Consider the following 15044-nt stretch of genomic DNA (forward strand, 5'->3'; position numbering starts at 1 on the left):
GGGACAGCAGGGCAGACCCTACAATGAGAGGCTATGGGACCTGAACCTGTTCAGCCTTCACAAGAGAAGGCTGAGGGGGGACCTTGTGACCGTCTATAAACTCACTAGGGGGGACCAGAAGGGTTTGGGGGAGACCTTGTTTCCCCCTAGCGCCCCCCGGGATAACAAGAAATAACGGCCACAAGTTGTTGGAGAGTAGGTTCAGATTAGACATCCATAGGAACTACTTCACAGTTAGGGCAGCTAGGATCTGGAACCAACTTCCAAGGGAAGTGGTGCTGGCTCCTACTCTGGGGGTCTTTAAGAAGCGGATCGATGCCTATATGGCTGGGGTCCCTTGAGCCCAGTTTCTCTCCTGCCCAGGTAGGGGGTCGGACTTGAAGATCTACAAGGTCCCTTCCGACCCTACTTCTATGATTCTATGAAGTAAGAGGCCTGGTTAAACTTATTTCCACAGGAAGCAATCCCCAAGGTTGGGGAGCAGGGGATTCCTCTGCAGGGGATTTCCCCACACATGCCTGCAATCACAGAGCGGGGACTCCCACTCCTCCCTCCATGCTTGTAGATGCATATGGAATAGAAGTCTCTATCAGTCTGAAAGCAGAGGGATGAACTCGCACATTGATTCCCCCTTCCCTGTTTGCAGATGCACACACACATGGGGAAATCCCTCTGTAAGGGATTTCCTTGTGTGCACCTGCAAGTGTTGTGAGCATGGGGAAAGTACTCCCATAAGAGGGTGCCCCCTCTGTGTTTGCAGCCAGTGCCCTGCACTGTTGCCAGGGGGATGCTCCCATGTGCTGCATGTCTGTAAGCAGGAACTGATTCTGTTCCAGGAAATGACTTAGCCCAGGAGCAAAGATGGGTGGCACATCTGTTAGAAAAAGGCAAAACTAGGAGAGTTGTTAAATCAAACTGCTAAATTAGATCATGGTCTGTTGACCCTCCCCTACAGAAGAATACATGTATCTGCCCCCAACACCAAGATCTGTTTTGGAGATATGGGCAGACATAGCAATTATTACCAGTGTCCAATGATGCATGTAAAGCATTGTAATCCTATTTTATTCAGAGGGCCAGAGACAACTCTTTTATCTCTTAACCACTGTCATTATTGTTGTAACCCGGGCGGTACTCCAAGAGGTACCCCCTCTCCAATTGAAGGGATCAAAGCAGGTACACAAGCGCTGTGGGAGGTGTAGGGACTCTCCTCCCCCTATAGAGCAAAGCCAGACCACCAGTGGGGACTTAACCATATGCCTTTTAATAAGGGAACAGTACTGGGAACATAACAGGCATAAACCAGAGGGTATAGGGGACACTACAACACCCCAAGGGGGCAGGATTCAACAAAGGTTAGACACAATCATAGACATATTCATCCAGTTGACAAGACAGGGTTAACAAAATATAAAACACAAACAGCAGAACAACCAATACTGGTTGGTGAAATATAAAAGGCACAAAATACAAAATGTCAAATAACAAGGAATATAGGGCCTAGGTACCTGGAGGGGGTGGGGAAAAAACACAATGACCCTTTTCCACTGCAACAAGGATTTCTTCCTGTTACTTCACTCAACTCAACCCAACCGGGACTTGAACATGGCTCTCCCATACGGTAGGTAGACACTCTACCACACAGCTACCAATGTTGGCACTATGCCAAGTTGCAAGGGGTCTTGACCTTCCTAGAGCCCAGGCCTCACATCAAGCTGCCTAGCTTCTTCTTGGAGGAGCTGGAAACAGAGCTGGGAACCACTCAGATCCTTGCTGGAGCTGGGGAACCTCTCCTGCTGGCCGCAGCCTCTCATAGGGGATCCTGGAGCCCAGCGGGGAGCCTCTCCTGCCGGCTGCACACCGCACTGCTGAGGGTCCAACTGTTGCCTGCAGGTCCCACACCTTCAGATTCTTCTGGGGCATCTGGTCCTGCCCCTCTGGCCCAGCTCTTGTCAGCTCTTTGAAACTCCTTCCTTGTAGTCCCTCACTGGTCTCTCCTGAGTCAGCCATGCTGCCCCTCTTATTCCCCTCCAGGTGACCCAAGGGTCCAATCAGGGGACATGGAGGGTGAGTCTCTGGGGCCTGATTGGTGAGGAAAGGGAATCCCAAGTCTTCCAATCATCTTTTACCCCTTCAAAACCCCTGGGCCAAATCATTACCAGATTGGTGAGGAAAGGGAATCCCAAGTCCTCCAATCATCTTTTGCCCTTTCAAAACCCCTGGGCTAAGTCACTGCCAGCTAGCTCATCACATCGTAAAGTTGGGTCTGAAAGTTTACATCTGTGTGTGCCTATCTGTGTGCACCTTGTCAGAAACGAGTTGTCTACTGTTCCTACCTCAAGCTTAAATCCTGGAGAAGGATATTTGGTACTGGATAGTATGAGGTATAGTTTAACCTTACATATCATCCTTGTGTGGTCCATGTACTGCCCTGTAGCTGACCTAAGACATTAGAGCAGTGCTTGAGAGCTTTTTTAAAACATTCATGCACAGGAATTATCCATTTGAAATGAAGGTGAAAGTTGCATTTTAAAACAATGCACAAACGTACTTGGATCTCCAAGAGTCCAGCATGACATAGAATACGCTCCAGGGATCTTGCAGCAGTGGTTGCGAGTGCAAGAGTACTTCTCTGTCAGGTTGTTCTGCCAGAATGATGTAGGGCTCTCCAATCTGAAGGAGCAGTTATGCAGATAGTTTCTCAGAAGCTTCACTCTTAAAGCAGATTTTTAAAAAGCACTAAATTCCTATATGTAGCCACTACCCTCACTGTGTCAAGTATGACTCATTGAACCATCCAGCTGAACACTATAGTAATCTGGAAATTAGTACTACTCAGTTTACAGACAAATAATGTTTTTGTAATGGTCTGTCAGTCAAATGTCTCTAGCCACACTGTAAAGCAGAGGCTAGTGTTTCACTTGCTACCTTTATACTCATTTCATAATTAGCACAGCTCAAGTGCTCCTTTGTCACCCTTCCACAAATCTCTTAAACTGAAAGAACTCATTGTTTGTAACATAACCATTCACTCCAGTCAAACAAGCTTAGCAGTGCATTTTGAATTACTTTCATTATGAGATTATGTGGTCACTGAGGTCATCTGTGCTTGACTCTTGCATAAAATACCCCATAAACATCCTGTAAATAAACAGTGCTCCATATTCAATGCCTCTGGTTGAACTACAGGGGTTTTAGGGGGAAAAATCTCCCTCACTAGGATTCTGAAAAATAAAGATAGAATTTACCATAACCATTTACAAACTAACAACCCTTATGTTACAGTCTGTTTCCTTCAGAACCATTAAATAGTTGCCTTTTGTTTAAAGAAGATATTATGTGTAAAAACTATCTTAGAATGCTTTCCCTTCAGCTATGTTCCTAGTAAAGATGGTATAATTTCTCTGAGTCGATGTTCTAAAGTTTACTTCTGAGAAATCAAGTATTGGTAGGAAGCCTGATGCGTTGTCTAAACTCTCTCAGCCAAAAATGGTCTGGATCTTCAGATGATGCTATTATCCATACCTGCTTTGAAAATACAGTCAGTCATGAAGAATCTTTATTCCCTCAAAAAGGGGGCATTTACTGCTCAGAACATTCAGAGAGATTGAAAAACCTGTGTGTGGTATACATGCTTTACCAATTTGCACAAAGCATGAACTGATAACCAGATGCTTTCCCCTCCTCTCATCAGCTTTGGACTGACAGAGGACTGCAGCTTAAGAAGGTTTTAATATAAATGCCAATGGGGAAACTCAGAATTCTTACTCTTATAGATGTGGTGTAATCTAGGAGTCAGTAACCTATGGCCCACAGGCTGGATCCAGCCCACAGAGCCATTAAATCTGGTCATGGATGTGTGACTTCACCAGCTTTTGGCATCAGGAACCTTTGGCTGTGGTGCCATAAGTGATCTGCCCTGGCCACCTGATGCCAACTGCAACCAGTGCTGCTCCATATGGTATCATATGGAGCAGCACTGGTTGCAGGTGGGTCCTAAGTACTAGGGCTGTGCAAAGCTTTGGTCCCTGATTCAATTTGGCAGAAATTTGGCCCAATTTGGTGGCTGAATCTCCAAATCAGAATCGAATCAGAGAACCCTGTAATCTCTCCGAATCAATTTGGAGAGATTCAGAAAGTTTTGGAGATTCGGACATAGACACAGCTTTAAATGTTTTTTCTACATACCTCTACGTAGAAGGCGGCTTGCGAGTGCTGCAATGCTGGGGCACATGGAGTGTCCCACAGAGGGACAGAGGGCTCCCCAGCACACTCAGCAGCAGACCAGTAAGAGGACCAGAAGCACTTCCGGTCAACTTCCGGGTCCACTGGGGAGTGCGCAGCAGGGGCCGCCGAGCACATGGAGCCCCCCTCCCCCCGCACTCCTGTGGGATGTTTCATGCACCCCAGCATCGCAGTGATCACAAGCCGCACCTGCTACCTCAAGGTATGTAGAAAAGCTTTTAAAGCTGTGTCTACGTCCGAATCGCTGATTCTCTGAATCAGCATCGAATCTTCATATTTGGCCAAATTGAATCAGGGACAGTGATCTGAATCAACAGATTGAATCACTGTCACTGATTCAGGCCAAATCTGAATCCAATCGAATACGGCCTGCTTTGCACACCCCTACTAAGTACCCACCCTCTCACCTGCCTCTAAACCAAGGTGGGTCATTCCAGCCCACAGCCAGAAAAGCCTGCCTACTGCTACTGTTACCTGAGTGAACAGCACCTGTTGCTTTAACTCTAAAAAGTCCCATATTCTGTAGCTAATAGCTAAAACTTGGAGGCTTTATGCAACATTTTGTATAGCTATCTCATTGTCATAGGTATCACAATGCTACTAGGTTCAAATACAATTAAGTCTCAAGCAGTCATATTTTCTATTGGTATACTATTATTTCAGCAGCATCTAAAGGCCCTAATTGAAATATGAGGCCTCATTTACGTAGCTAGTACATGCTTGTATAGTGATACAGTCTGTGACACAAACTGAATCAATGGATATGGACACTGATGGATGAAACAGTTATACCACCACAGAAAAATGAAGACATGTTTCTGTCCACCCCTTACACCATGCCCATGCCTTGCAGATGTCACTGTACCATCACTCAGGTGGGATACTTGTCCCCCAAAGCCACCAGGCCACCTCCCTTGTTGGGGCTTCAACCTTCCCAGCTTCTGCCCCTCTACTCTAGCTGGTCCGACCTGGTTTCTGGGCTCCAGCCCTCACCTTGTTATTTTAATCCTGGGCCCCCCCAGGCCCTGCTCCAGACACTGAGCCTGCTCCAGGCACTGATTTCTCCACCCTGCTCTAGGCACTGAGCCTGCTTTGGTTCTCTCTGTCCTCTGCACCAGTGCTGTGGTCTCTCTAGCCCTATTTCTGGTTCTGGGCCCTCTGGCCCCAAGCTCTGCCCCTTCTTGGGCAATGTGGGGCTCCTGGGACCTCTTTGTGCCTTGAGTCTGACCCCTGGCAGGCTCAAGACAATCATGTACCTCTTGGGCATTAATAGGACCTCCAAACCACCCCTCAGTCCCTTCCACAAACCACTGGTTAAAACACAAACCAAAACATGAGTTCTCTAGCACTGAACCCTCAGCCTCCTGACCTTTTAAAGCAATCACTGTAGGGTCCACCCTGACTTCATTCCCCTGCCAGCCCTGGAAGAACCTGCAGCGTCTCGGCATAGCTGGTTCACAGTCTAGCATCAGTAGGCAGCTCCCTGCAGAGCTCCTTTCCCCTCAGCTTCCAGGGCCAGACTACGTCTTCTGGGATCAGCCCTCAACTTTTGAGTCTCTCCCTGAGTTACCTGGCCTTTTACTTCCAAATCAGGCCTGTCAATCACAGCCTGCACCTGAAGCAGGAGGCCAACTTATTTAGATCCTTTCCCCCAACAAGTCTGTTCACAGGGCTGGGCTGGCCCACACGCATTGGGCTCCCTCCCCCTTCTCAGTAATGGGGCATAAGCCCCATTACACTGATATTTCTGTACAAATTGTTAAAGGCTAATATGATAGCTAGGGGCTGCTGTTTACAAGTCCTGTTGAACAAAGATTACTACAACTTATTTTGATAACCCATTCCTAAGAACTTAATTGAATAATGCAGGTGAGGATATGCATTTATAACTTTTAAAAAAGTACAAGAAATAGACAAAAGATTGCAATATTAATAATTGGAGGTTTTAAGAAAAGCAGCAAACTGAAGTGGGCTCAATATTTATTTTTTGGATTTCCTGTAGCTACTAGCTTCCCTTCGTCTACCAGTCAGTATAGACAACATTTCTGCTGCAGGTGTGTTTTACATGCAAACAAGGCCAAAGGATTCCAAAATACAATCCTTCTAAGCCAGGGTTGGGCAATTATCTTAGCTGGAGGCCCACTTAATGAGTTTTAATGAGCTGTAGAGGGCCTCATGGATAGCCCTGCACCTTAACAGGTGCCCTGCCCCCTGGTCACTATCTTGGGACCAGAAGTCCTACCCTTAACCCCTGACTTTTGCCACCAGAAGTCCCTCCCTTGCCCCTAAAAGTACTCCATGGGAGAGGAAGAGGAAGGTGGAGCGGGATTTGCTATCTTAGAACCAGGGAAAAAAAACAAATCATATGCTAAAAGTCAAACATCTACTATAACATATTTTAATTTTATTTCAAAAAATATTTTTGTCCTGATTTATGTGCCTTTGTATGGCATATATAGAGGTGACTGCATAACAGCTCAAAAATAAAGTCTTATATTTTGGGGGGGGGGCAGAATGTGTATATTGTGTGTGGGGGGTGTGGCAGAGTGTGTGGGGTGTGGTTGGGGGCTGGGAGTTTGTGTGGTAGGGGAAGTGTGTGGGTGGGGGTGGGTTTGTAGGGGAGTCTGTAGGGTTTGTGGAAAGGTATGGCTGTGTGTTGGGGGAAGGGTGTGGGGTTTGTGGAGGGGTGTAGCTATGTGTGAGCAGGGTGTGGAAAAGTTTATTGTGCGTGTGGGGTGTGGGGTGCCCCACCCCATGATACACAGCCCCCACCACCAAAAGTGGTGGCATCAGCAGCAGCAAGCAGCAGGCCCTCAGGGTCCTCATGGTGTACACAGACAGAACCCCCCAGCGGCGCACAACTCCAGCCACCCCCAGGAGCTGCAGGTGGCAGCAAGGAGTGGGGCCAGGCCACCCACAGTTCCCTGTAGATCACATGCAGCTCCTGGGACCCAGCCAGAGTCATGCACTGCACAGTGGGGGAGCCCCACATGATGGAGCCCGCAACCTGGCCCCATTTCCTGCCACCTCCCAGGACTTTGCTGGAAAGCAGGGAGAAGAGCTGGCCTAGCTCCATCATACTTGGCTCCCCACCACTTCCAGCAGAGTTCCAAGAGCTGCATGTAGCAGCAGGGAGTGGTGAAGGCCACCAGCTCTATTGCACGGGGCTTCTCCCCAACCCCCGTGGTGTGCAAGTCCCGGGAGCTGCATGTGAGCCACAGGGACCATGTACAATGGAACTGGGCAGACCCGAGATCCATGCTCCCACCCAGATGCAGCTTCTCTCCACCCACCAGCACTTCCCTACTGCTGCCCAGAGCACTGCAGCAGACACAAGGAGGAGCCAGGGGAGCCGAGCAATTCCCCCAGAAGCAGCAGCAGCAACCCCACTAGGAAGCGGTATGCTGGCCAGAGCTGGGGCCAAGGATCTCCCCACATGAGGGTGGGATCAAAGCACACTGGCCCAGCAAGAATGGTCAAGGCTCGGGCCACATGCAAAGGTAGCAGGGGCAGCCATGGACCAGCAGGATACAATTAACTGATGGGTGCATTCCTGAGGGCCAAATGAAATTGCCTGGTGGACCTGATCTGGCCCATATGCCATATTTTGCCCCGCCCTGTTCTCAGCCATGGAGCATGTCAAGTCAAGGCCAGGATTGCTCTTCTGAGAAAGGATAGTCCTTGTGATTTTTGCTCCTAGAGAGAAAAAGGTTTTATTGTAAAATCCTCACAACAATGCATTAGAAAGATCAGCATAAATACAAGCCCCTGGCTAAAATAACATTCCTGATAGATGTTGTGCATGGGTCAAACCCTTCACTAAAGTGATCATACCTCCAGTCTTCCTCGCTACTTAACCTATACAAGACCAAAGTTAATTCTCAACTTCTTTGATAAGAGGGATTTGCATATTTTGCAATTTTTCTCACTTGCCCTCCTGCCATTCCTAATATAGTTTTTCCTGTAGCTTTGCATTTGCTTCAAATTTTGCCTAAAACTTTACTATTAAAAGGTGAAATATTTTTCACATATGTATTATACATCATACAAAAATACAAACTTCTGAAGTATAGTAGGTTTGTAGTATTCCCTTTCATAATGTTTAAACCATGAAAACAGAATAAGTAGCAAAGCTGGAAGTAAAAGCCAATAGTAGGCATAGGTTCCACCATTCTAAAATGGGGCACTGCATCAGTCTCAGCACAGGTAACATTAATAATCACAGGACAGGTAATACACCAGCCTAGCTCTTCTAGACTTGCTACTTAGAACACATTTCTAAAATGAAACTCATTTACTTTGAATATATTTGTCAGATAAGTAACAGATAAAAATCTGAAGCTATCTGTTTTGGAGTGTCACATCAATTTTGACTTGTTAATCCATGCTTAATATAGGCCTCATAATATGACATTAACACATTATAATCCATTTTACCATGTTGCACACACAAAATTACAAATGACTAGTATTCCACTGGACTTCAGTGGCTACAGAGGTGAGAAGTTTACTGAAGGCCAGGGTTTCCACGTTTCCTACTCACTAATTAAAATTGAGATTATAATTCTTGCCATTCATTATGCTGAATGAACTAAAGGAGAACAGACACTCACATGGTTAAAGAACAGATTCTGTATCGTCTCTTAAACCTGAGAAGAGTTTCCATCTCCTTGTTACTTAACTCAAAATCAAACACCTGCAAAGTAAGGGGAGAGAAAGAGATACACACACTATGAGGTTTCAGTTAGTTCTACAAGATACAAGTGTAAGCACATCCATGAAAAGAATATTGGAGACATAAATAGAAAAGCATTATATGTAGGGGTCTACCCAAATCAAGGAGGCAGATGGCTGATTTTTGTGGGCTGATCAGCCCAAGGCACAAGTGTGGCCTACAGAATCATGGCATTTGGGGCTCCACACAGGTTGGGAAATTTGATGGCAGGGGAACAGTGAAAAATAATACTGCCACCCCTCTCCTGCTGCCAAATTCCCAAGCCCCACAGAGCCAGATCAAAGCCAGCCCCACCCCTTCTCCCCCTCATGCAGTCAGATGGAGGGTGAGCCGATCTCCTTTCCCCTCCATATGGCTGAATCAGGGCTGGCCCATGTCCCCTTCCCATGCAGGGCTCAACTGGGGCAGGCCACTCCCTGACCCTCCCCCGCCCTACACAGGCCGCAGCTCACTACTCCACACGCTGGATCAGGCCCACCAGATGGATTGGGCCCGCAGATGCACTGAGCACTACCCATCCAGCCCAAGGTGGAAGAAGGTTCAGCACTACTGGTTCAGATGAAAAAATGTTATAATGAAGGTCCAAATTTACGAAGGGCGTGATAAAACTCGAGCCAAAATGTCAAATTCAAGGAATTTAAATGTAGAGGCCTAAACCGAGTCATCTAGGTTAAGTAGCTTGACTTTCACAGGGGAGGAGACAGGGTGGAGGGCAGGGAGCCAGGGTCCAGGTTCTGGCCCCAGCAGCTATTACTTCCTGCAGGTGGCAGCCAGGGCTCAGGCGCTGCTGGAGTGGGGAGGCAGAGGGCTGCAGGCTCTGGCCCTGGGGCACTTGGGAAGCATCGGGCACTGCAGATTGGGAGGGAGGGGCAGCTGAGGGGGAGGAGAGCTGTGAGGAGTGAGGGGCCATGCTGAGTAAATGGGGTTATGATGAGGAAAATTTGGGGAAGCACTGTGTTAGAGTTATTTTAGGTTTGGCAAATACTAGAACTTTCAAATATATTTATTGTTTGCAGTGGGTTACAGTCCTTAAAAGCTTCATGTGTGTTGCCTTTGCCTCTAAAGAAGTGATAATGCATATATATGTGTAATAATAATCCTGTTTGAGAGGCTAATTTTGGTAGTTTTCAAGGTCTTAGCTGCTGCATAATTATTTAAAATGCAGAAGATTTATCTGTCTATGTAGAAATGATGTACATTCAGCAACAAGCTCCAGGTGTTTTAGGTATGAGCTGGCATTAAACTGACTTATGGTGACAGACAGGATCATATTTTAAAAGAAAAATAGCATTTATCTGGCATTGTTCTAATGAAAGAAGTTCTAGTCAACATTTCAAAATTACTCTTAACTTTGACCAAAAGGTATAACATCTGATATCTAACAGTTTTTTTTTTTCTAGTGCTAAAGACAGGGAAAACTGTGGCTTATAAAATAATGTCATATGTAAACAACTCCTTTACTGTCTTACCTTAACATTTTCTTCAATATGACATAGAGTCACAGATTTGGGAATTACACTCACATTTCTTTGGACATGGAACCTAATCAAAACCTACAGGAACAGACAAGGAGTTACAATGACAAGTAGTCATTGAAAAGCAACATTGTATCTATTTATCCATTCTATCATGAATGACTCTATCAGATTAGAGATAAAATATACATTAAAATAATAATAAGACCTGTATAAGGACAACCCAAAGTTTTGCGCAGAATAATTTAATCATTACTGGATATGAACCTAAATTTGCAAATTGTAAGCACCACAGGCTAAAGCTTTTCTTCTCCCTTTTGGACTGTAATCAGATTCAAAATTACTAAGGCTGTCAAATGATTTAAAAAATTGATCACAATTAATTGTGTGATTAAAAAATTAATTGCAACTAATTGTGATTTTGACATTGCACAACTAAAAACTCAAAATGATGTGCAGAAAAACTCAGTTATACAAAACTTATGCAGGTACTTTGTGTGGTTGGGGGTGGGGGTGAGGTGTGTGGGGGGAATGGTGCCCAGAGAAGAGGGTTCCTGCGTACCCTGGCAGGATTTGCGGGACTGTAGGTCAGGAGTGAGGGGCAGCAGTAGGGCTGGGGGCGCTGTTGCTTGGGAATGAGGGGCAGATAGGCACACATATAGACACACACACATATAGACACCACCCTGCAGGTAAGGGTGAGGGGGGAAGGGGTGTGGGGGAGGGAAGGGTATATGGGTGGGGGGGACAGATGAGGCCCCCCACAGTGAAAAAGGGAGTGAGGCAACGCCAGGGGCAGGGACAGGGGTTGGAGTGAACGGAGCCCTGGGACCAGGGCAGGTTATGGGACAGAGCTGAGGGTGGTTTGTCCAGCGGTTGCGGGGGGGGCACTCCCATTGCTGTGGGGAGCATCCTGGGGCCCCACTAACCCCAGCCCCTGCCGCTCCTTCCCACATCATGGGGGCTTGATCTGTCCCCCTCATGCCCTTTCCCTCCCCCACATCCCTTCCCCTTCACAGACTTGCCTGCTGGGCACTGCTCCACATGCTACTGGGCTGCATTTCAGGCTGCCTGCAGGCTGTGGCTGCAGCTGCATGTCTGTGTCTTTGCTTGCCCCTCCCCCCCCAGTGCAGCCACCTGGAGCCTGTGCCTGGGCTGCCCTGCAGTCCTCTGCGCTACCACCACTGCCCCACAAGCTGGCCCCGAGGTAGCAATGACGGTGGTAGAGCAGAGCCCAGGTGATGGCTCCAAAACCACATGACCAATTAACATGTTAAAAAAATAACAGGAACAACGATTAACATGTTAATTGCACACGTTAATTGCAATTAATTGACAGCCCTAAAAATTACACATTTTTAAAGGATCAAGTTGAAAAAAAGATATTGTAATTGCTGCTCAATTGGCCCAAGGTGTTGTCAGCCCAAGAGGAAAGTACTTTATAAAGGAAAAAAGGTAGACAAGTAGCCTGTACCTGGGCTGTGGTTTTGTTGTGCTTGTCTGCAATTTTCTTAACCTGCGGGTCATTGAGGAGAGAACAGTTCTTAGATGTGGACCTATAAAAATTTAAAAAAACAGACACTATAGTGGTAGAAAAACATCATTATCTCATCCATCAAACAATAAAAGCCTAAAAAAATAATTGGCAGTTTAGAAGGGAAAAAAAGCATGCATCATTCTCTCACACCGTCCCTTTCTCCCGTAGTGTTTGTGCTTAATATTCTTGTATCACAAGTGAACTGAGTTTTGCATCAAGGTCAAAGTATAGCTCATGCCAGTATCCTCCTACAGGGCATTCTGCTATTAAGCACTTAGCACCAAAAATGCCTGTCTCCCAGATCTAAGAGTCTCATATTGACTACTGAGTTTACTTCTTCATGAGCACAATTTTTCCACTAGGTTGTGATTAAGAGGAAGTTTTGAAGCTTTCTATAAACAACCAGAGCAAATCCCCCAAACTTATCCATTTCAAGGTCATTCTGTATTTGTTATAATGGCTACATTAATTTGATGTTTTTATGGCAGTGTGTTGGTGTTCACTATGGTGTTGTAATCTTTTGTGAAATTGTTAAAACAATTAATGCTGGTCAATTCAACTAAGATTTGTCTTAACAGGTTGTGAAGCTGGTACTTTCCCTGCCTCCCTACTTGTTAACTTTCCCTGCCTTTCCCTGCCCGCCTCCCCACCTCCAACCCCATGGTAAATACCTCAATCTAGGAACACTCTAATCCAGCAGTTCCCGAAATCTGACAAATTGTGCACCGCCAATTTAAAATGCTACAACCTCAAGTACCACCAGAAAATTTTTCAGATCAACCTTCAGTACCACCAGCAAATTATTGTCATATAAAATAATTATAATAAATCTGTTAACACGTACCACTGACAGGGTGTCTGCATACCACTGATGGTACCCATACCACAGATTGATTAGTCTAATGTGTATGATAGTCCAATAACTCAGTAAGAAACTGATAATTTCTAGGTACTTAGATTGACAAAAAAATCTTTATGAAACGTTTTATCTATAAACTATATATTTATTCCTATTAATGTCAACTGTGCACTGTATATATATGAATCACTGGTATTTCAGTGAACTCACGCCTAGGAAAAAAGTACTCTTACCATGGCCAGTTAGGAGCTCCAAGAGGACAGTAGGCAGTGACAGAAATCCCTTTGAACTGGCAATAGTTAATTAGTTCTTCCTGAGGAAGGTATGGGTGGCTCTCAATCTACAAGAACAAGCACTAAGTTTACTCAGAGACAGGCAGTATTACTGCATTTCAGGGCATATAGAGGCTAAACTAAGTTCCTGCATGAGATGCAACAGCATGAGCACATCCATCTCATAAATCCCACAAATCCCTAGAAGACATTAAGAAAGAGCCAGTCAATGTACTCAAAATTGTCTCTTAAAAGGCACTGCCCAAGCAGAGATCAAGAAACCAAATCAGCTGGACTTTTCAGCTTCCCTTGATCTGGAATTTTTCATTGTACCCAACCTTCACCTTGTTACCAGTTATAACACAACATCATACTAGGCTTGCTTCCCTTCAATAATATACAATATTACAATGAGCTACTGTCTTCTTAAGAATACCTTCGCTGAGTTCTTCCATGCAGTGAGCTTAATGATAGCTGCTTCATTTTCAAGGAGAGGATTCTGCCTTCAAAACTGCATAACATTTTATTTTATTTCTAATTGTTTATTATAAAGCTTGATATACAGAGAATATATGCACATAGCTCCCATTAGACTTGGGTAGAATTAAACGTGTAATCCAATACACGTAGACTAGTAGTGAAAGTGGAACACAACCTTGCTAAAAGTTCTTGGACTCTCATGTCCATGTCAGATAGTATTTAATGTTAGAACTTAATTAATTAATTTACCTTAATTATGCTATTTATTTTGTCCTATGCTATTTTATTTTGACCATTTTATTTGACCAACTGCAACATGACCTTTCATTAAAAATCCCATAATCATTTAAATTGCTGTTTGCCATGTAGTTACAGTGATTTCAAATGAGTTGCCTCTGCATATGCATTTTGCCTCAATATAGCTACTTTTTTCCTAAAAATGAAGCAAACTTATCCATAACTTAGTGGAATCTAAACCAGCATGGAAATGCAGGAGACATGGTTCAGAATTTACAGATACATTCCAAACTAGTGAGCTGGTATCCCAGAATAATGTTCGTGGACTGTGTGGAGATGCAAGTTATACCGTATTTTCTCAAATCTAAGATGGGGGTGGGGGGTGTCTATCACCTTAGATTCTTATACAAAAAAGCAAGGGGTGGGTGTAGGTGGCTGCTGCAGTTCTGACTGGCCCTGAGCTGGGGCTGGGGCCAGAGTAGACCTGCAGGCACCTCCTGCCCCTACCTCTGCATCATCTCCCTTCCCTCCTCCCCTGCCCCCCTCCCCACTCCCTTTTCCCCCTTACTGTCAGGCACAGCTCAGATCGGATTCCCTCCCAGGCATGGAGCACAGGAAAACACCATCCTCTGCCCAGCAAGGCCTATGCTTCCATGTGCTGTGCTCTGGGGAGAGAATAGAGCTCAAGCAGCTTCTGACATTAAGGGAGTGCAGGGGGAAGAAACTGTGAGAGAGGGAGGGAGGGCTAGAGACTGTAGGAGAAAAGTACTGGCTCAGAGAGGAGAGGTGCAGAGGAAGAAGGGAGGGCAGAGGGCGAGGAGGCTGCCTGACCCCACTAGCCATTGCTTTCCTCGCTGTAGCCGTTACAGGGGGATGAGCTCAAGACAGCCCTCCAATAATTAGATTCTATACCTGGAAAATTATAACAAATTTATACATTTTCCATATATAGAACCTAATAATTGGGTGGTCATCTTAGATTCAGAGTCATTTTAGATTTGAGTAAATATAATAATATACCAGTCTCCCTACCCAGCAAGTACCAATCTCCAACCAGCAGTTTCTCTTTCAATCTGTTTGTCTTTTGTCTCTGCCCTCCAGTCTCTTCCTCCTACTACTTACATTTTCCAGATTCACTGACTCTCAGTTGTTGCCCCTACACTAGGGTTGTCATCCACTCTCAGAGGGCCATTACTTGCTTCTC

General features: G+C 45.5%; 1 protein-coding gene across 1 annotated transcript in view; it reads right to left on the reverse strand.

Moving 5' to 3' along the window:
* Nucleotides 1-7691: 7691 nt before the first annotated feature.
* Nucleotides 7692-15044, reverse strand: part of LOC102374387 (aldose reductase-like) — a 12353-nt gene continuing 5000 nt past the window's right edge. The window contains exons 5-9 of the mRNA XM_014517893.1: nucleotides 13085-13191; nucleotides 11930-12011; nucleotides 10450-10533; nucleotides 8859-8941; nucleotides 7692-7941 (exon numbers count right to left, since the gene is read on the reverse strand). Of these exons, the coding sequence (XP_014373379.1) occupies nucleotides 7890-7941; nucleotides 8859-8941; nucleotides 10450-10533; nucleotides 11930-12011; nucleotides 13085-13191 (408 nt within the window). The 3' untranslated portion in view covers nucleotides 7692-7889. The remainder of the gene's footprint in view (nucleotides 7942-8858; nucleotides 8942-10449; nucleotides 10534-11929; nucleotides 12012-13084; nucleotides 13192-15044) is intronic.

This window comes from Alligator sinensis, unplaced genomic scaffold (assembly GCF_000455745.1).
Source record: "Alligator sinensis unplaced genomic scaffold, ASM45574v1 scaffold87_1, whole genome shotgun sequence".
NCBI lineage: Eukaryota > Metazoa > Chordata > Crocodylia > Alligatoridae > Alligator > Alligator sinensis.